Raw genomic sequence first — 21,530 nt, 5'->3', positions numbered from 1 at the left:
AGACACCACTTCTATGCCTATAGCTGCCGCTGTTCTCAAGTTAATGGCGGTGGACAGGATATGGGTGGATACTAACTAAAGAATGTATGTCTGGAACACCAATGGTGTGAACATGGTGCAAGACTCAAAAGCATAACTATACAATAGGATAAAGAGTTGCACACAAGTCACAATCTATATGTGAATGATGAATAGCAAAACTGCTATGGGAATACTAGACTGAAAAATACAATTAACTATCTGAAAAAGTGAAAACATGAAGATGGAATATGCATAACTGCTATGAATAATAGGAATATAAGAGATGTTTAGTATTGATCAATGCAAAAGAGCCCCAAAACCAACGCCAAGGTAATCTCTATTTTTGGGGTTCCTAACCTATATGTAACCTCACCTGCAGTTAAAAAACTTGCTCTGTATGGGAAGCAACCATGGGAAGGACTAACATCGCGTTAGCGATGTCGTTGCACGTAAAGCGGCCTTTAAACAACACTCCAGCAACATGTTTATGAAACCCCTGCATCCCCGCATATCTAAGAAAATGCCTTTTATACTCGTAATTTCCCCATCCCGAATTCTAATCAGTGCGGTCCAGTCAGGTGACGCTGGTTTGAACTTGACCCTCCCTCTATCCCCAAATTGACATCCCCAATGTCATCCAAAGAGTCTGTTCTTCCTGCGCAGCTCCTGCCTTCTACTATGCAGAACAGTTGAACGGACTGTGGATAACTTTGGAGACATCAGCCACATTAATCAAGCGAAGAGAGCTGGCAGTTGCGGGGATAGATGTTGTGCGGAGCATAGACCAGCGACACCATTTGACACAAACTCTGCCTATTGGAATAAGGAATGGGAGGAGTGTAAATGTTATTCTCTCAGTTTTGCAAGGGCGCTGGACACTTATAAAAAGGTTACTGGGAGGAATGAGCGTAGGAACTAACTTCCTTGCGACTAGTCTCTGCGCTCATTACCATATCATAAAGGATCTTTAGAAATCGTTTTTCTAAAGATCCCTTTATCTATGCTAGTGTATACAGGGACAGTTAGGTAGGGATTAGCAATATGCACCCAGAACTGCTCGTGGCTCTGGGTGTATATGTGGCACCCGAGACAAGCCAGGACGTCAAAGGTACTGCAACAACACACCCCACACCCCGGTTAGGAACATCAAAGTCAGACACAAATCCTTGTTGCCTCCCTCCAGGGGCTGATGTCCACACCAGGTGGGGCGGAGCCAGGTGGCTGACTCCACCCACCGAGGAGTTCACAGTCCTGGAGGCGGGAAAAGGGTAGAGAGAGAGTTAAGCGGAGTGAGGGAAAGTGGAAGGAGCAAGTGGTAGTAGAGGAGCAGACTGATCGTGTCCGGGTACGTGGCCCGAGCACCGGAGAGCAAGGTTGGCAGACGGTGGTGACCATCTGCAGGAGAGGCCGATTGACGCACAACCGTAAGGACCGGGGACGGGCGGTGGCCCACCGGTACCGGATCGGGGAGCGAAGAGAAGCCAGCACCATCCGGCAGGGCCTACGGACCCCGACCAGGCTTGGAGTCGCCGTTAAACCGGTCAAATCCGTCAGCGACGGGAACCTCCGGGGTTTCCCAGCAGTAAAGACCCGACTGAAGGCAACCGCTCAACCGTGAAGGGAAATACAGCTACCGCCACAGCTAGGGTTCCCAGGGCCAGCACCTGCAGGCAAAAAGGGGCTCCTCTGGCAAACACACCGCTGGGAAGCGGGCTACCGGTGGGAAACACAACAAAGGTGCAGGGAGAGACAGTCACCGCCAACCTGCCGGGAGTGATCACCGCAGCCGCCTGTGGGACACATCCATCCAGCCGTCTGTTTTACCAGAGACTCCTTGTACGTTACTGGCTGAGTGAGTACCACCGTGCTGTCTGGCACCGCGCTGCCCCCGCGACCCTGCACCTCGTCAAACCCCGCCATCCACCTTTCAGTCAACATCACCGGGCCCGGGACCACCAAAATTCCCCCTACCCACGGAGAGGAGAGAACCATCCCAGCTGCTCCCTGTCATCGCTCCCGGGATCCCCGTACCGAGCAGTGGTGGTGTTCCAACCTCACCACATACCGTGGGTGGCGTCACAAACCGACATCCCAAACACCAACAAACCACCCCTTTCACTCACGGGTGGGGAGCGCCGCTCGAGTTCCCGGATCCGGCCCACCGCTCGAGCCACCGAGCAGCAGTAGCAGCAGCGCCGGACCCGAGCATGGTGAGCGCTGCGCCCTCCCCTCCCGCGACATATATTGCACCTGACAGGTTCAATTTAAGGGTGTTGGCTTTAGTTTATATACAGTAAGTACAAGCTGTAGACAGGTTTTCTTTCAATTACAGTCTTTACCTCTGGAGTTACAATTTTCAGTGAATAAAAGAAATGTTATGCAATGGGGAGGAGAAACAGACGGCCTGTCTTTATTTATCATTACCCATAGTTATCCAAGATCAAGCACCAAAAGTGATCTATTAATGTTCTATAACAATAAAGTTTCCTTTAAAGGGTTTGTGGTATGGCTGTCCTATACTGTCCTATACTGTACTCCAGGGTTGGCAACTTGATTTTTATTTGTTTCTCAACAGTTTATCAAAAACTCAGGGACCTCCAACACATTTAAAGGGAATCTGTCAGAAGGTTTTTGCTATGTAAGCTGAGGACAGCAGGATGTAGAGGTTAAAAAACAAAAAGCAACTATGTCTATCTTATCTGTGTGTGTGCACATTGTTTACTTAAACTAATGGCTTTATTACCCAGAGATTAACATTCCAGGACTAGACTAGAAATGCACATGCAGAGAAGTCAGACATGCCACTACTGTGATTGTCTCATCACAGTCTCTATAGCAAGCCTGATGTGGGCCGTGACAGCTCCCTAGGCTCAGCTACATGTTTTAAACTCAATGCCTTGATTGTGTGAGAGCGGCTGCACCCAATAATCTATGTGATACAGCATTTGATTCAGAATCTCCTTGCCTACATCATGTTGCTGTCAGATGAGGTAGCAAAAACCTGCTAACAGATTACCTTTAACAAAAAAAAGCAAAACACAATACACAGGGGATCAGCTGAAATAGAAACAAAATCCTGGGCACTTTTGACTTTGTGACAGGTCCTCTAGTTTTTGCCTCTTTTTTCTCTCATGTCCTCTTTAGATCCCAAATTTTGTGTGGATTTTTGAGATACAGTTGTCCCCTGCTATATCGCGATTCACTTATCGCGGATTCACTGTGTCGCGGGTACCGTGGGGTTGGGGTGAGGGGACAGCGGTGGTGGAGCGGGGTCACAGGAGGCAGGGGCAGTGGTGGAGCAGGGTGATGCTGCTGGCGGTTGTGGCAGGTGTCCCAGATGCTTGATTCAGGCGCTGGCAGGAACATCCAGAAACTATCAGCGATGTGGGCTTCAAAGATATGGCACCCAGAGTCGACGCATGCGTAGACTGAGCTATCGGCTTAATGGCGAACTGAGATCTCATCTGCATACGCGCCACCTCCTGATGTCATTTTCCTTAAGTCCACTGCTGGAAGATCAATGAGCCGAGAGCTCAATCTGCGCACGCGCTGACTCTGGGCGCCGTTATTTGAGGCCTACACTCCGAAATTTTCAGGATGGCCCCTGCCTCACCTTCCACAGCACAGCGCACAGTTCGCAGCATTGTCCCTGCCTCCTGTCATCAGTCGGCTTATAAGACACACCCCTCGTTTTTCTACCAAATATTTGGGAGGAAAAGTGCATTTTATAATCCCAAAATACGGGTAACTAATAAACTAAATACAACTCCTCTACTTTGCGGATTTTCACCTATCGCGGGTTTCTCTATACTCCTGCGATAGGTATATGTTTATGGATGATCTTTGTTTTCTGATTCAGAGCTTCAGATCACGTGTGCAGGCATAGATTTAGTTATTACTATCTTAGCCATTTTTTGGATATGTCTAAAATAAATGACACATGTTGAAGCTGCTAAGATTGGAGAGTTGAGCGGTCGTGTACGGATTTTTCCATTTACTCTCATGTGAACTCCAAAATCAGGCAGATATCCTTTGGAAAACTGATGCTCCTTCCACATGAGCATATTCTTACCAGATATACATGAAATAAATTTTATTTATTTTTTTTTCAAATTTGAAGAGCAATAATTTGCATGAAATTTCAAAATCACATATCTGTAAATAGAATCCTAAAAAATATTTGGAAGAGATGAATCCAGCGAGCCAAAGTTGTAGTAGATAAAAAGTTTCTTTAGTCTTTATTTCAATAATATTAAAAAAAGTCTTTGTCCATAGCAGCAATAATGATGACAGACAGAGGTAGGAAAAGTTGCTGCTGGCGCACGGTAAGACGTGTTTCGGCTAAACCTTTATCATTGCCATGGTTTGACCATGGCAATGATAAAGGTTTAGCCGAAACGCGTCTTGCAGTGCGCCAGCAGCAACTTTTCCTACCTCTGTCTGTCATCATTTTTGCTGCTATGGACAAAGACTTTTTTTAATATTATTGAAATAAAGACTAAAGAAACTTTTTATCTACTACAACTTTGGCTCGCTGGATTCATCTCTTCTATTTGTGCTGGTAAGAGCTTCTACCATATATCCGTGCTAAGAGCCTCTATAGTCATAGCAGCTTGATCCTACAATATATTGGGTAAGCTGGAAAAACTTTTTCTTTTTTATATTTTCTAAAAAATATTTGGTCCCTTTGAAGCCTAATTTCATAGCAAAAGGATCTTACACAAAATAAACACTTTATTTTAAGGCTGTTTTTGAAAAGGGTTTGAAAGGTTTTTATTTTGCTAAATTGGTCGACATAATTACCATTAACATACAGTATCTTACTTTTTTCCACAGAAAAGATACACATGATGGAGGAAATCCAGTCATTGTTGTTACATAAGTGGACTGAAATGGATGATATTTGATCACATTTGTAGATTCATTTAACCTTTTCACTCCCAGAAGTGTTACAGCAAACATCCCTTTGATGTCTTTTCGTCAGCACACACGAGATAGGTCGTTCTAATTTCTTTGTTGCACTTTCAGAGCACAAATTCTTTATTTCAACAATAGATATCTTTATACAAATGTAGTGGAGGAATAAAACAATTCTACAGAATTCAGCAAATGTCTGCATGCATTGGTCTTATTTTTGGAGGGTTGATAAAAGTCTGATTTGTCATATAGCAATGAAATGTGAATCAAAAACTTTGAAAAAGATCGATGATGGGGTTCCATTTTCATCACCACATAGGAGGGTCTTCAAACCTGAAAACATAAAGAAACAACGTTAAAATGTTGACTGCTGAATTGTAAAATACCGTTAATTTAATTCAAGGTGAGTCAAAATTCGGGAACCACCTTGATATCTTTTAGATACTTTTCACATTGATGCAACAACATAGCATAGGAAAGCGTGAGGAGAGCATGGACTATTGCTCAGGTTACAAAATTAATGGAAAGCACACAATTTAGGAGCCTTGGTCAATATGATCTAGGACGGCAGGAACAACCCCTACAGAATCTCCACTGAGTGTCCGCCAAGTGCCACTTCTATCAGTGCATGTTAGCCGTGAGTGCCCAACATTCAACAATTCAGCAAGCAGCCTGCACCCTACCAACTATAGTATGCAGCGTGCAGCAACATGACGAAGTTATCTTCACCATTGCCTTCTGTTGCGCTGTTGCGTAAACACCAACAGAGATCCTGTAGAATTAGTGTTTTGTCACTGAGAGCGCCGCAGCCGCGTGAAAATTGTAGACAATACTGAGTGTGGTAGAGGGCTCTATTCTCAGGGCACACTGGGGTAGTTAGTGGCACTATACCTAATCGGGGTTAAAAACTCTGAGCATGCTATTATTGTCATAGTATATACAGTATTTATGTGCAGTACTGTCAATTCTTGCTGTGCTCTGCATATCAACCTATGCAGTCAGGCCGCAGGGAGGAGAACTGAGATGAACAGTAATGTAGGTAGGGGAGTGTCGGTGTTGGGCTGGAGGCAGCGCCAATATACTGTTTTTCTGTCTTGTTTAGAATTGGGGGGATCAAATACTTGCCTTGCACTGGCCACTGGCTGGGAGATGTGCTAAAAAGCCATTGAGCCTTGGCCAGGGTAGATATGGGACAAGGGACTGGCATACATAGACAAAATAGGACCCCTGTGCGAGAACACTATATGTGCCCTTTTCAGTCCAATAACTCATCAAATGCAAGCTTCCACCAGCTTTGGAGGTAGAAATGGGCCACCTGACCTCTTGGGCCTCTGTGCGGCTACGCGGCTATTTTTTTTTTAAGGCCAATTGAGGCACGTTTAGTTAAGTTTCCCAGCCAAAAATCAATATACATTCATCTCTAATATACATGTAAAGTAACATGAACCATCACCTGCTTGTATCTGTATTTGTACGGATATGAAGTCCTACTGAGTGCAATGGGTGTTTGGAAAACATATGATAGAAGGAACGAGGCTTTGAGGCACAAATTAAGAAATTAAAAACTAAGAGAAGTTAGATTAGTGAAGTGATGGGATAGGCTTCCCTAAAAATATATGTTTTTAATGTACAGTTAAAACAGTTAAGATTGCAAATTAACCTGATTATCTGGGGTAGTACACTCCAGAGAACTGGTGCAGCATGAGAAAAGATATAATAAAAATTATATATTATAATATATTTCTATTATTATATTAAACAAATGTCTTACAATCTTACTTTTCATATTTTTAAACTGTAATGTAATTAAATATCTCAGTTTGGCAAAATATTCTGTATGCATAATGATGCAATATAATTGGACTGCATGCAGGTAATGCGCCCATTGGATCTATGACTCCTGCAGCTCATTGTGATTTGTATCACTGTTGTGTTTTGTTATATTTTGTAAGAAGCAATTATAGTTCTAAGAAAAATCCCAATGTACAAGAAAAAAAGTCTGAACTTGTCCTTAGTCTCTGATGGATGTGATACAGTGATTAATCCAGTAAATCATTCAAGGGTTATCACTCTACCCATTAATTATTGACCTTCTGTTTGTTTTACTGTAAAGCGATAGTGAGTGCATGTAATTGATGAATAAATAAGTAACTCAGATTGCAGTGTCGGTGACCAGAGTATACCGAGCTGGTCTCAAGAAGTGAATATTTCATGTTATCGCTGTAAATACATAATAGTAAGAAGGTGTGAAGCTGCTGTATTTGTGAGCACACCCCACATGGTGTTACCTACTTACCGTAGTACACATTGTATGCTTAGCAATTATTCAGTTGTACACAGATTGGTACATTAGAAGAATATTTTATTTTTGAAGAACAAACATATTTCTAACATCTTGAATTCTGCTCAGGACCCCAAGAAGAAGTGTGCTATTAAGAATACCACTTATAAATTATATGTTGCGATATCAGCAAAAAATTTGTTACATTTAACACTGAAATATATTTTATTTTCTAGTATTACAGCTCATGTGTATACTGTTATCATTGTTCTGTACAGTATATATATTTCTAGCTTAGACCAGGTTTGGGTAACTCATTTCCCTGAGGGGCCACATGAGAGACTATAACTGGCGTGGAGGGTCAAATTAATAGGCTAAAATTAATTCTGCTCACTATTAAAATTAGGATTAATTATAATTTTTTTTGTAAATAGAAATATTAATTGTATCAATTAATATTGAGCAGAATTGAGTATGCTGACATCCCCCTATATACTATATATCCCCACACACAGCCCTCCTTTATACAGTATAAGCCCCACACAGCCCCCTATATACAGTATGAGCCCCCCATAGCCACCCTATGTACCGTATGAACCAACAAACATACCCCTATATATACTATGAGCTAACCACATAGACCCCTAGATACCGTATGTGCCATATATCACCTTACATACAATATGAGCTTCCCACATACTCCCTCTATATACAGCTTCCCACATAGCCTCCTAAATACAACATGAGCCCTCACATAACCTCTTATATAAAGCATGAGCCCCACAAAGTCTCCTATACACATTATGAGCCTCGCATAGCCTCCAATATATGTTAAGAGCCCCATACAGCCTCCTATATACATGAGCCAAAAACAGCCTCCTATATACTGTATTTTGAGCCCCATATAGCCTCCTATCTTTATATGATTGTTTTAGTGTATTATGCACATGATGGTGCATTGCTATTAGTATGCAGGTCTACAAATTATTCCCAAACTCAAATTTGTTTTATGGGACCAATGCTTCAATCACACTTCTAATGGCTGATGGGTTAAAGGGGTTAGCCAAGACTTTCATTTTTTGCTATGGATCAAAGAACTTACTGGAAAATAGTTGAGAACCACCTGCCAGTTCTGCCCTGTGATGATCTGTACCAGCTCAAGTGTTGATTATTCTGCTTCCTTTGACCTCAAATCAACAGAGTAACTCTTCCAGTCTGCTCTGTCAATGGGATGTCACTGCCGACATCATGCTATCAGACAGCTAGTTACCTACTTCTTAAAGGGATTCTGTCAGCACAGAATGACCACTCAAACCAAGTACTGGTGCTTGGTGCATCATTAGCATGGCCTATCAAATACACCTTCCCACCTGCTTGTTTCCCATCTATCTCTACTCTCCTCTCTTCTTTGATTGATGGCTCTGGCTACATAGAGCCAGAGAAAGACAGAGATAAATGAAAACAAGCAGGTGGAATAGTAGATCTAATTGATTAGCCCCGCCATGATGCATCAAGCGCGTATACTTGGTTTGTACAGTCATTCTGTGCTGACAGACTCCCTTTAAGAACTGGGAAGTTGGCTGTCAATCAGCATAACAGCAGTGATGATCCATTGACAAAGCGGAAGAGGAAAAGCTGGTCTGTCAACATGATGTCACCAGAAGTTGGAGGATCGCCAGCACAAATTGTTGCAGAGCAGAACAGGCAGGTAGTTAGCCCCAAATCAAAAAGACCTCAAAGTCATGGATAACCTCCTTAACTCAGCTTTCTTCAGTCATCCACTGTCTTTGTTGGACTTGTTCTGAGGAATTAAATTCATTAATATGCCATAGCTGTAGGAAAAGACATGAAATGCACATCAATAAATCATACTGTGATCTAATGCCATTGGGCAAAAATTTATATACCTGAACATGAGGTCCATGGTTTAACACTCTGATCAGACTTTATGAAGCCCACTGCCACGTCATGGCGAACCTCTGAGTGGGTCCCTAACTTATTTGAAGCCTTAAAGGTGTGGAAGGTGAGTTAGCCAGCTCCTTTCACAGGGTGATGGTGCTGTGTGGAGGCCATTGTTGAGGTGGTTTTGTGTTGGTTGGGCGGTGGGGCCTGGAATCATGGGGGCTGAGCCTTGTAGCATGGTGTTGTGAGGCACCAGGTTACCTGCACTGCTGGTGCATTGTCGCTGCGGCGGTGGTTGGCATGTGGTACCACACTTTTAAGCCTTCATATAAGTTAGGAACCCACTCAGAGGTTCACCTTGATGTGGCAGTGGGCTTCATACAGTCTGATCAGAATGTTAAACCAAGAACCTCATGTTCAGGCACATACATTTTTGCTCAGCAGCATTAGATCAAAGTATGATTTGTGGAAATGCGGTTAATGTCTTTTTTTTTCTCCAGCTATGTTGCACTAAAATCATTATTGCGTAGCTTTTACAGCAGTCACTGTTTGATAATCTGGTGCTTGACTGTTCTAGGGTTTAAGGGTTGCTGTCATCTACAAAAATGCTATATACGTCCAGATAAAGGGGTAGTCTTCATGTAAATGGGGTTGTTTTTTATAATCTCTTATTGGCTTTTTTTCATGGCAATTTCTAACGATTTCCTGTGGGTGTTTAGTTATCAGGTTGTTGAAGCTTGGTGAGCAGGGAACTATCCCTTCATATATTAGGACAATTTTTGTTTTTTATCATTTTTTTTTTCTGTTAACAGATTGGTCCATATTTCATAAGATGGACTTTGAAGCCAAGGTAACGTCTTGGCAGTCCAAGGCTATGGGCATTTTCAGGAAAGATACCGCAGTACAAGTTGACACTTCAGTATCATAAAAAGAATTTATAAATAAGTATAGAAATTTGCTATATAAGAAAACCAAATTGTGATGGACACAGACACCCCTCAAAAATTACTTGACCAAAGAATTATCCCTTGTGGGCTACGTGTCCAAATATACCCGGCACTTGATCTGGATAGTCTTACTCAAAGATGGATTGCAGCCGCGACCATGTGCTCCGTAGAGTTTATGAAAATTGTAATTGAGAAAAACTCTTTGTCACGGCTCAAGATTGAAGAGGATTTTATGACTATGAAGATTCCCTTTTAAAGGACATGACTAGTGAATCCTTTCAAAATCTGATAGTCAGTATTGATAAGGATTTTGAAAATTGGGAAAATGATATTAGTACGGATAAGAGTAATAAGCACCAGCGAGACGTAAATTATTTTGAAAGTAATAAAATCCTTCACTGGCAAACTACAAAGTCTAATCTGAGCCACAATCGCTAAAGAAGTTCCTCTTTACAATCGGTAGCTTTCAGTGCAGAAAGCAGTACATCGAATCAGGAACGATCTTCTGATAGAAGGATTTATCCCTATGAAGAAACGGAATGGAACTAAGGGGTGCTTCACACACAGCGAGATCGCTACTGAGATCGCTGCTGAGTCACGTTTTTTGTGACCTCATTAGCGATCTCGCTGTGTGTGACACTGAGCAGCGATCTGGCCCCTGCTGTGAGATCGCTGCTCGTTACACACAGCCCTGGTTCGTTTTTTTATTGTTGCTCTCCCGCTGATAAGCACACATCTCTGTGTGTGACAGCGAGAGAGCAACAATCCTGAATGTGCAGGGAGCAGGAGCCGGCGTCTGACAGCCTGCGGTAAGCTGTAACCAAGGTAAACATCGGGTAACCAAGGTGGTTACCCGATATTTACCTTCGTTACCAGCCTCCGCTGCTCTCAAGCTGCCAGTGCCGGTTCCTGCTCCCTGCACACGCTAAGTTAAGCGGTGTGAGCTGGTAACTAAGGTAAACATCGGGTAACCATACCCGATGTTTACCTTAGTTACCAGTGTCCGCAGCTTCCAGACGCCGGCTCCGTGCAAGCGCAGCGTCGCTTGCACGTCACTGCTGGCTGGGGGCTGGTCACTGGTCGCTGGTGAGATCTGCCTGTTTGACAGCTCACCAGCGACCATGTAGCGATGCAGCAGCGATCCTGACCAGGTCAGATCGCTGGTCGGATCGCTGCTGCATCGCTAAAGTGTGAAGGTACCCTAAAAGACCAAATAATATCTTCCAGAGAGAAAATAAAACCACCTCATCTGCTCCACCCAAGATAATTAATTTGTCTAATCATGAGCTTACAATGACACAAATTACTCTTTTGGAAAAGGGTTTATCTTTCTCCCCCTCCTGTAAACCAGACACGTTCACAACAGTGAAAGATCTTCATCTCTCCGCACACAAATTAATCTACAAGCAGCTATACTACAAATTGGATCATCTGAAAAACCTGTTCAGTAAGGTGGATAGGAAGGTCTTGAAGCTCTTAAAGCATTAGAGGAAGAAAATCATCCTCCCAAAGAAAGTACCTTCCCAATAACCATATGGAATAAATTTCCATCACTCAATTTTTGTACGGCAATTGAGATTTTTACTAAAATGGTATGAGAGCAATTTGAGAAATCATTCCACCATCAGTTGGTTGCATACAATTTGAATGCACGTAAAAGGTTGGCCTTAAAGGAATTGCAATCCTGGCATGACCTTGTGTATAAACCTGCAGACAAAGGGGGTAATGTGGTCATCTGGCCCACAGCCATGTATGAGCAACAAGCTCACAAGCTACTAATTGAGAAATCGTGTTACAAAAATCTATTGTTGAAACCTCTTCCTCTCTTTCAGAAGGAACTCACTGATATTTTGACATCAGCTTTTGAAAAAGGCTTTATAACCCCCAAAGTTTTTGGACCACATTAAAATGCTTCATCCCTGGCTTGCCACTTTCTACTTAATCCCTAAAATTCACAAGAGCATCGTGGATCCTCCTGGGAGACCAGTTGTGGCAAGTAACGGGGGTGTTTTGAAATAGTATGTGACATAATAGATTTTTATCTGAAGGCCCTGGTAGTTGCGCTACCTTCATTTCATAAAAAATACAGCCCTATGCAGACTAGATAACATTAAATTGGGTCCTAATATGCCACTGGTCATAGCAGACGTGGAATCGCATTATACCTTGATTCGAGACTCCGATGGTCTCAAAGCAGTTTTCTTTTTTTATACACAACAGCACCATTGACAAATCAATGTTTGAACTGCTGGTTATTTTGTTGGATTTCATCTTAACACATAATGTATTAACATTTAAAAATTATTTTTTTTTTGGAGACATAAGGAACTGCCATTGGGGCCTCATGTGCACCCTCATATGGCAATTTTTTTGCTGAGTGTGGGAGCGAGACATCATTTTGAGTGACATCATACCAGTTTCCAATCACAAAAAGCTGCTCTGTCAATGTGATGTCACCGAAAGTTGTAGAATCACCAGCACAAATTGTTGCAGAGCTGAACAGGCAGATAGTTAGCAATTACCTATTAGTAAGTTCTTAGCCTCTAAGCAAAATTACCTTAAAGTCACGGATAACCCCTTTAACTCAGCTTTCTTCACTCGCCCACAGTCTGCATTGCACTTGTTCTGAGGAATTCAATTCTGTAATGTTTGGCTTTTACAGATATATATATATATATATATATATATATATATATATATATATATATATATATATATTATATAGCAGTTATATAGCATTTTTGGAGGTGACAGCTACCCTTAAACGCTATACCTCCAGGTAAAGGGGTAATGTGCATGTAAATGTTGTTTAAAGCCTGTTGAACTTACTGGAGGAAAGGCCATGGGGATAAAATGAAGTTACGTTCTCACTGCAGCCGCTCACTTCTAGTTATTAGGGTGGCACAATGGGCAGTAATAGCCACCAAGTCACTACAGTGAGTGTGCTGCAATAACTCCCTGGCACTTAGATTGCTAGCTACCGTTGCATACACATGCTACACACACACACACACACACACACACTGCAGAACTGGCTGTCAATCAATGTGACAGAGTGATTACAGTGCCCTCACTGTGTAGTGAGCAATGACTATTATGGTGCCCTGCACCGGCCCAATGCCTGAAAACAAGAGTAAGACAGCCAGGCATGGTTAATACTTTATTTACCTGCAGCTTCCCTCTATATCTTGTAGTGAAGCCAGGGTGGTGAGAGTTAAATCCTCTCTCTGAGAGTCTGTAGCGAAGCCAGGGTAGTGGGGGTTAAATCCTTGCTCTGCATGTATTGAACTGTTTTATATACAACCAGATGTGTTCATTTGAATACGGGCTGCTCAGAGAGAATTAGTTCTCTCTGAGAGGGAGCTGCATGTGGTAGCTGAGACAGAGAGTCACATTGGAAGCTCAGCAGTCTGCTGCTGACTAAGGGGAAAAGTTCATTCAATGGTGGTCAGTTCACTAGAGCCTGAGCAGTCTTGGAGCTGGAGAAGAAATGAGCCAATGTGAAGCATACTTGGCCTTAGTGTTGAACCTGATCTGCTGACTGGTAGAAACCCTGAACTTATTAATCCTGAAAAGTGTGAGCTGACCGTTTATCTGTACGGGTGACTCTGCATATGACTGTACTTGGATGGTTTATTTTATATTTGATGCTTGAGAAAGGCTGTTTGTTTTTCCATTCTGCCTGAAGTTTATGCATTTCAATAAACTAACCTGTTTGACCAAGAGTGAAAGCTACCTGCTGCATAACAGCGAGGGAATCCCTATAATCTGTAGGAGGCAGGTTCCATTTAAGCCCACCATTCAAACTGTATAAAAATCAATGGAACCCACAAATTTTGGAGTTGTGACTCTGGCAATCACCCAATCTTTTTGTTCTACTAGTACATAAGCTCCTAATAGATGATTGTGGCTTATTCCTCCCTTCCCTTGTAGAACACCTAAATATTCGTGTGTGTATATTGAAATCTGGAAAGATTGCTGTCAGACAAACAATCATTTGGCTGATAATTTGTAAGGGGGTCTAAGGCTCTGCTACCCCTGCAGAAGTAATCGACTGTATAGATGCATAATAAAGTTTAGTGCTGTACGTTGTGTGGCCACCAGGTGGCAATGTGGCTCAAGTGACCGCTTCCCTGGTACCCCTTGGGTAGGAAGGGGTTAGCTGCAGGGAGGGCGGTACTTTATAAAAAGGGCAAGTTATAAGAAGAGGGCAGGAGAGTCCCCAGTGACAAGAGGCGGTTTAGGAGTCCTGAGTAGTGATTTGGCGAGACCCTCAGGGTCAAACTCAGACACTGGACATGTGGGGTCCTGAGCTTGGAAGGATTGACAGTAACCATGTCCCCTGGAAGCGGGTTGAGTCTGGACAATTTTAGTGGTGTACAGTTACCTGGAAAGAATTCCCAACGACTCCCTTCAAGAGACTAACGGTTAGTGTGACCCTAAGGATAGAGTGGGAACCCTACATGAGAAGATGAGCCTGCTACGCTCTGTGATGTCTAAGGAAGAGATGAGGGGCTAAGTGGTGCTTTCAGAGACCCAAGTTCCAGGGAAGCGGTCGGCCGGTAAATTGGACTGTGTAATGGAAACTAAAGGGAACCCCGACGGAGTCAGAAGTGGTGACTGCAAGATGCAAGATGTTGTTATGATGATTGCAGTGATTGCAAGAAACTCTCGTGTGTCAAAATCATTGTGTCAGTGGATGGATGGACCTTTCCTGTATATTTGCACTGGAGTGGCGACCGGGGTACGACTACAAATGCCCCCGTTAGCCACCCCAACAAATTACTTAAGGTATATGTCCATCTTTTGTGCTGTGTTTGTCAATAAAACTGTTGACTGTTAACATTAGCAACTAGCAGTACTATATAGATCTGGGCTTTGATTCAGAATTTCTCAGGGTCAGTTCAATATAATGCAATGGACTTGCTAATTTACTACATTTTTTTGCAGATTGGATCTCCTCTGTAAACTGAAATGTTTTATTGAAATGTGAATCTATGTCTTAATGGTCAGGCAGATCAACATTTCAGTGAATACAAGAAGCTTAACAAAACCCATAGAAACCAGTAATACTTCAGCTTTTATTTTCTTTAGAAATTGACCTTTGGTTTCTACTTTATCCTTGCATGAGTTTTGATAAGTCTCCCATCCCCATTAATGCTAATTTTAAAAGTATAATGTATTGCATAGTTGGTAATATTTTGGAAATCAGAATAAAGAGATACACATTGAATGCACCCTATAGTGAGTAAAAAGAAAACTTGAGCAGATAAGCGCAAGTAAAAGTGACTGGAAATGGAACAAAACTTTACCATCCCCCCACGAGAACTTAAAAGTATTTATTGACCTTTCAAAGGAGACTTTGAAAAGGAGAAGAGATTATAAGCCAATCACGGATGCTCTGAGGAAAAATGACATCTTATACCGCTGGGGCCATCCAAATAATAATCTGATCTTCACATTTAAGCAAAAAAACATGTCAATCGAAGAGCCGGAGGAGGGGCTGAAACTGCTCAAAGACTTGAAAATCACATCTCCCCAACTTGGGAAGGAAAAAAGATGATCCCAAGAGATAATAATCAGTGCACCCTCGCTCAAGTTCTTTATCTGAATTGGGACCACCCTAATAGGCAGAAAACACTAGCCCACAAGGAGAAATTTGTTGTAATATATCTCCCACAATATATCTACCTTGTAACTTCACCCCATGTTTATGTGTAAAATAGTTACCTCAAGTTTACTTGACATGATCAATAACATGACAAAAAGTATCCCCAGCAGGAGGAATATCAAGAGAAAAAGCCCCCCAAAAAAAGCTATCAACCACCAAGATGACCACAAAATTCCTGACTATCAACGCCAATGGGTTAAACTCGCCACAAAAATGGTTTCTCATATGGAGGGACATAAAAAAATTGAAAGCAGATATAATTGGACTACAGGAAACAAAATTTGCCCTAGAAAAAACACCCAAATTTGAACATAAATCATTCCCAACAATCCTTCTCTCTTCAAATGAAAAGAAAAAAATCAGGTGTGGCTCTCATTATAAAAGACTCAATAAGATTTGAAGAACTGAAAATGATAATTAATCCAGAAGGTAGATATCTAATAGTCATCTGCAAACTAACTACATACACACTAGCCAACATATGCACTCCCAACAAGGGACAAATTACCTTCCGAAATAAAGTACTATCTTTAATTAGATCACACCAAAGGGGATCTCTTTTACTTTTCGGAGATTTTAACGCCATACCTAACCCTAAATTCGACTCTTCCAACAAAGGCAGGGTACTCAATGTCACTCTTGATTCTTGGATCAACCGAGAGGAGCTATACAACATCTTTAGATGCCTAAATACAACCTCAGTAGAATATACTTATTATTCAAACCCCCACAGGTCCTTTTTAAGAATTGACCTAGACCTTTCTGACATCAATACCATACAGAAAATTAAACAAATTACCATTCACCCTAGAGTGTGGTCAGACCACTCTCCCATCACATTTGAAATCCTCACCAATCATCACATGAATAAAACTTGGAGAGCTAACTCATTTCTATTTGCCCATCCAGAACATAGCCTAAAAATACAAGATGATTTAAAAAATAATTTCAAATATAATGACATAGAAAATATCTCTATCACAACTCTATGGCAAGCCCATAAGGCAGTCATCAGAGGAACCCTGATGCAACCTAACGCTAAGATTAATAAAATTAAACAAATGGAAACCGAAGAGATTATAAATAAAATTAGAGAACTAGAAAATTCACAAGCAAATAGTCCATCAGATGACACACAAAAAGAAATTTTAAAACTCAGACTAGACTTAAAAAACATTTTCTCAAACAAATACGAAAGATTCATACTGACCTCAAAATCCAATTTTTACCATCTCATGAATAAACCTTCAGGTTTCTTAGCCAGAAGAACAAGAATTCTGAGGTCTAAGACCAAAATCTTACAGATAAGATATAGAGACAACAAAATTTACAAAAATCCAAAAGACATTTCACTAAAATTTGAGGAATTTTTTAACAACCTATATAACTTAAAAAATAATAGACTAGAAGACAAACCCACTAAGGAAGACATCAATCAATTCCTTGACTCGATTCAGTTACCCCCTCTGTCTAACGAAGATTTAAATTTCCTAAACACCCCATACAAAAACAGTGACATAATGGCTACAATAAACTATCTAAAACAAAATAAAGCACCAGGTCCAGATGGCATTCCCAATGAGTACTACAAAACGTTTGCTACAATCTTAACCCCATATTTAACCACCCTCATCAATGAACTATCACTAGGCATTAAAATTACCTGAGGAGATGGAAGAAGCCACTATATCAGTTTGTATAAAGAAAAGGGAGACAGAGACCTCATTGGAAACTATAGACCCATTTCGCTCCTAAATTCTGACCTGAAAATATTGGCAAAAACCCTAGCCACCAGACTACAAAAAATAGTACCGAACCTTATACACAAAGATCAAGTGGGGTTCATTGCGAACAGAGGAGCAGAAGACGCTACCAGATGAATCCTAAACCTACTCACTCAGGGGAAACTAAGACTCCCACAGTCTTTATCACAATTGATGCTGAGAAGGCATTTGACCGGGTTCAGTGGAACTACTTACTACAAACTTTAAAAAAAATTGGCTTCAATGGGAGGGTATTAGGCGGGCTTTGCACGTTGCGACATCGCAAGCCGATGCTGCGATGTCGCACGAGATAGTCCCCGCCCCCGTCGCAGGTACAATATCTTGTGAAAGCTGGCATAGCGAAAATTATTGCTACGCCGGCTTCACATGCACTCACCTGCTCTGCGACCGTCGCTCTGGCCGGCGACCCGCCTCCTTATTAAGGGGGTGGGTTGTGCGGCGTCACTGCGACGTCACACAGCAGGCAGCCAATAGGAGCGGAGGGGCGGAGATGAGCAGGATGTAAACATCCCGCTCACCTCCTTCCTTCCGCATAACCTACGGAAGCCGCGGTGACGCCGGTAGGAGATGTTCCTCGCTCCTGCGACTTCACACACAGCGATGTGTGCTGCCGCAGGAGCGAGGAACAACATCGGACCGTCGCGTCAGCGTAATTATGGATTACGCCGACGCTGCACCGATGATACGATTACGACGCTTTTGCGCTCGTTAATCGTATCATCGAACCTTTACACACTACGACGTCGCATGCGATGCCGGAAGTACGTCATTTTCAATTTGACCCCACCGACATCGCACCTGCGATGTCGTAGTGTGCAAAGCCCGCCTTAGACCTTATAAAATCATTCTACTCAAACCCGTCTGCGAGAATTTTAACAAATGGTCTCCTCTCAGGTAAAATCAACCTCTCGAATGGAACAAGGCAAGGGTGTCCTTTTTCCCCGTCGTTGTTCGATCTTTTCATTGAGCCCTTGGCGAAGAAGATCAGGATGGACAGCCGGATTAGGGGCGTCCCTGCTAATAGCAGACAATTCAAAGTGTCACTTTTTGCAGATGACATCCTACTCTCTCTAACGGATCCACATAACTCGGTGAAACAGACCTTGGACATTTTTAAAGAATTCTCAAGGGTCTCATTATATAGGGTCAATATGGATAAAACCCAGGGTATGCACCTCAATCTGGATCAGGATCTATTAAAAGTCCTACAATCGGAAATCAAAATTCAGTGGAATGTGGACAGCATGTCTTATTTAGGAATCAAACTAACAAAAAACACAAAGGACTGCGCTAACCAGAATATTACTGACATTTATAATACCATCCAAAAAGATCTACAACATCTATCCAAAGTAGAGCTTTCCTGGTTAGGAAAAACAAACACATACAAAATGTTGGAACTTCCCAAGCTACTTTATATATTCAGAACTATCCCATTACCAATCAAGAACAAGCTTCTACAAAAACTCCAAATTCAAATAACATCTTTTGTATGGGGTAAAACTAAACCTCGAGTAGCACAATCTACCCTAAACAAAAACAGAATCAATGGGGGGTTGGGGATGCCAAACATAATGGCCTACTATCAAGCAATGACTATTAAAAGCAGCCAGAAGTATTGGAACAGAGGTGATAAACCTGCATGGGTGGGACTTGAAGATTCTTATTGTCCAAATATAGAAGTTGGAGACCTGGTGGTGGCCTTACCCATGCGACTCTAAAAAGCGACTACCTAAGGAGGTCATCACCAGGAACTCAATAATAACATGGAGGAAATTCAGAGCCCAATCTAGAAAAATACACGCCACCGAATCAATAGGTTGGATGAAGACTGAAACACTTTCTGCATTCTCACCAAGATTAAAGCTCAACCACTGGAAATCCAAGGGAATATGCTTAATCTCAGACATACTCGATAATGATAAGCTGAAACCCTACCAAGACTTAGCAAAAGAATTCAAACTAACAAAGTCAAATAAGAAAACTTGGAAGATAATAGAAAAAATATTCATGAAACCTAGCACCACCCTCCACCTTCCAAGTAACATCACAGCTCTCTTAAAGAATCCAAATAATCAAAACACTTGGAAAACCAAATATATCTACCAAATTTATAACGAAGACACAAATCTCCTTAACTTAAAACACTTGGAAAAGTGAAAAATCGAGTTAAAAATCCCAGAAAATCAATATGAAAAAAGATTTCAAAAGTCATTGGCCACAGTCTACAAAAATATACCTTGCGTTGCTCTTATAGAAACCAATTATAAGATAATAACCCGCTGGTATTACACACCCCATAAATTGCATTTAATTAACCCAGATACCTCAAACAAATGCTGGAGGAACTGTGGATATTCAGGCAACATAACTCACATATTTTGGTCGTGACCAAAAATGAAGAAATTCTGGAGAGACATTCAATCACTTATAAGGTCCATTACACAGCTAGATGTAACTCTAACTCCAGAACTAGTTCTTCTTCCCTTAAACATTGAAGCGATACCTAACATTTTAGGCCCATAGTAATACAGTTAGGTCCAGAAATATTTGGACAGTGACACAATTTTCGCGAGTTGGGCTCTGCATGCCACCACATTGGATTTGAAATTAAATCTCTACAACAGAATTCAAGTGCAGATTGTAACATTTAATTTGAAGGTTTGAACAAAAATATCTGATAGAAATTGTAGGAATTGTACACATTTCTTTACAAACACTCCACATTTTAGGAGGTCAAAACTAATTGGACAAATAAACCAAACCCAAACAAAATATTTTTATTTTCAATATTTTGTTGCGAATCCTTTAGAGGCAATCACTGCCTTAAGTCTGGAACCCATGGACATCACCAAACGCTGGGTTTCCTCCTTCTTAATGCTTTGCCAGGCCTTTACAGCTGCAGCCTTCAGGTCTTGCTTGTTTGTGGGTCTTTCCGTCTTAAGTCTGGATTTGAGCAAGTGAAATGCATGCTCAATTGGGTTAAGATCTGGTGATTGACTTGGCCATTGCAGAATGTTCCACTTTTTTGCACTCATGAACTCCTGGGTAGCTTTGGCTGTATGCTTGTGGTCATTGTCCATCTGTACTATGAAGCGCCGTCCGATCAACTTTGCGGCATTTGGCTGAATCTGGGCTGAAAGTATATCCTGGTACACTTCAGAATTCATCCGGCTACTCTTGTCTGCTGTTATGTCATCAATAAACACAAGTGACCCAGTGCCATTGAAAGCCATGCATGCCCATGCCATCACGTTGCCTCCACCATGTTTTACAGAGGATGTGGTGTGCCTTGGATCATGTGCCGTTCCCTTTCTTCTCCAAACTTTTTTCTTCCCATCATTCTGGTACAGGTTGATCTTGGTCTCAAATGTCCATAGAATACTTTTCCAGAACTGAGCTGGCTTCATGAGGTGTTTTTCAGCAAATTTAACTCTGGCCTGTCTATTTTTGGAATTGATGAATGGTTTGCATCTAGATGTGAACCCTTTGTATTTACTTTCATGGAGTCTTCTCTTTACTGTTGACTTAGAGACAGATACACCTACTTCACTGAGAGTGTTCTGGACTTCAGTTGATGTTGTGAATGGGTTCTTCTTCACCAAAGAAAGTATGCGGCGATCATCCACCACTGTTGTCATCCGTGGACGCCCAGGCCTTTTTGAGTTCCCAAGCTCACCAGTCAATTCCTTTTTTCTCAGAATGTACCCGACTGTTGATTTTGCTACTCCTAGCATGTCTGCTATCTCTCTGATGGATTTTTTCTTTTTTTTCAGCCTCAGGATGTTCTGCTTCACCTCAATTGAGAGTTGCTTAGACCGCATGTTGTCTGGTCACAGCAACAACTTCCAAATGCAAAACCACACACCTGTAATCAACCCCAGACCTTTTAACTACTTCATTGATTACAGGTTAACGAGGGAGACGCCTTTAGAGTTAATTGCAGCCCTTAGAGTCCCTTGTCCAATTACTTTTGGTCCCTTGAAAAAGAGGAGGCTATGCATTAC

General features: G+C 41.8%; 1 protein-coding gene across 3 annotated transcripts in view; it reads right to left on the bottom strand.

The window, feature by feature from the left end:
- Positions 1-4,769: 4,769 nt before the first annotated feature.
- NPY (neuropeptide Y) overlaps positions 4,770-21,530 on the bottom strand; it is an 84,230-nt gene continuing 67,469 nt past the window's right edge. For 2 of the 3 annotated variants that reach the window (XM_075316702.1, XM_075316701.1), the window contains exons 4-5: positions 6,599-6,629; positions 4,770-5,271 (exon numbers count right to left, since the gene is read on the bottom strand). In XM_075316702.1, the coding sequence (XP_075172817.1) occupies positions 5,266-5,271; positions 6,599-6,629 (37 nt within the window). In that variant the 3' untranslated portion in view covers positions 4,770-5,265. The remainder of the gene's footprint in view (positions 5,272-6,598; positions 6,630-21,530) is intronic. The other variant, XM_075316703.1, reaches the window with a different exon arrangement.

Source organism: Anomaloglossus baeobatrachus, chromosome 6, assembly GCF_048569485.1.
Source record: "Anomaloglossus baeobatrachus isolate aAnoBae1 chromosome 6, aAnoBae1.hap1, whole genome shotgun sequence".
Classification (NCBI taxonomy): domain Eukaryota; kingdom Metazoa; phylum Chordata; class Amphibia; order Anura; family Aromobatidae; genus Anomaloglossus; species Anomaloglossus baeobatrachus.
This window is presented reverse-complemented; position numbering and strand designations above follow the sequence as displayed.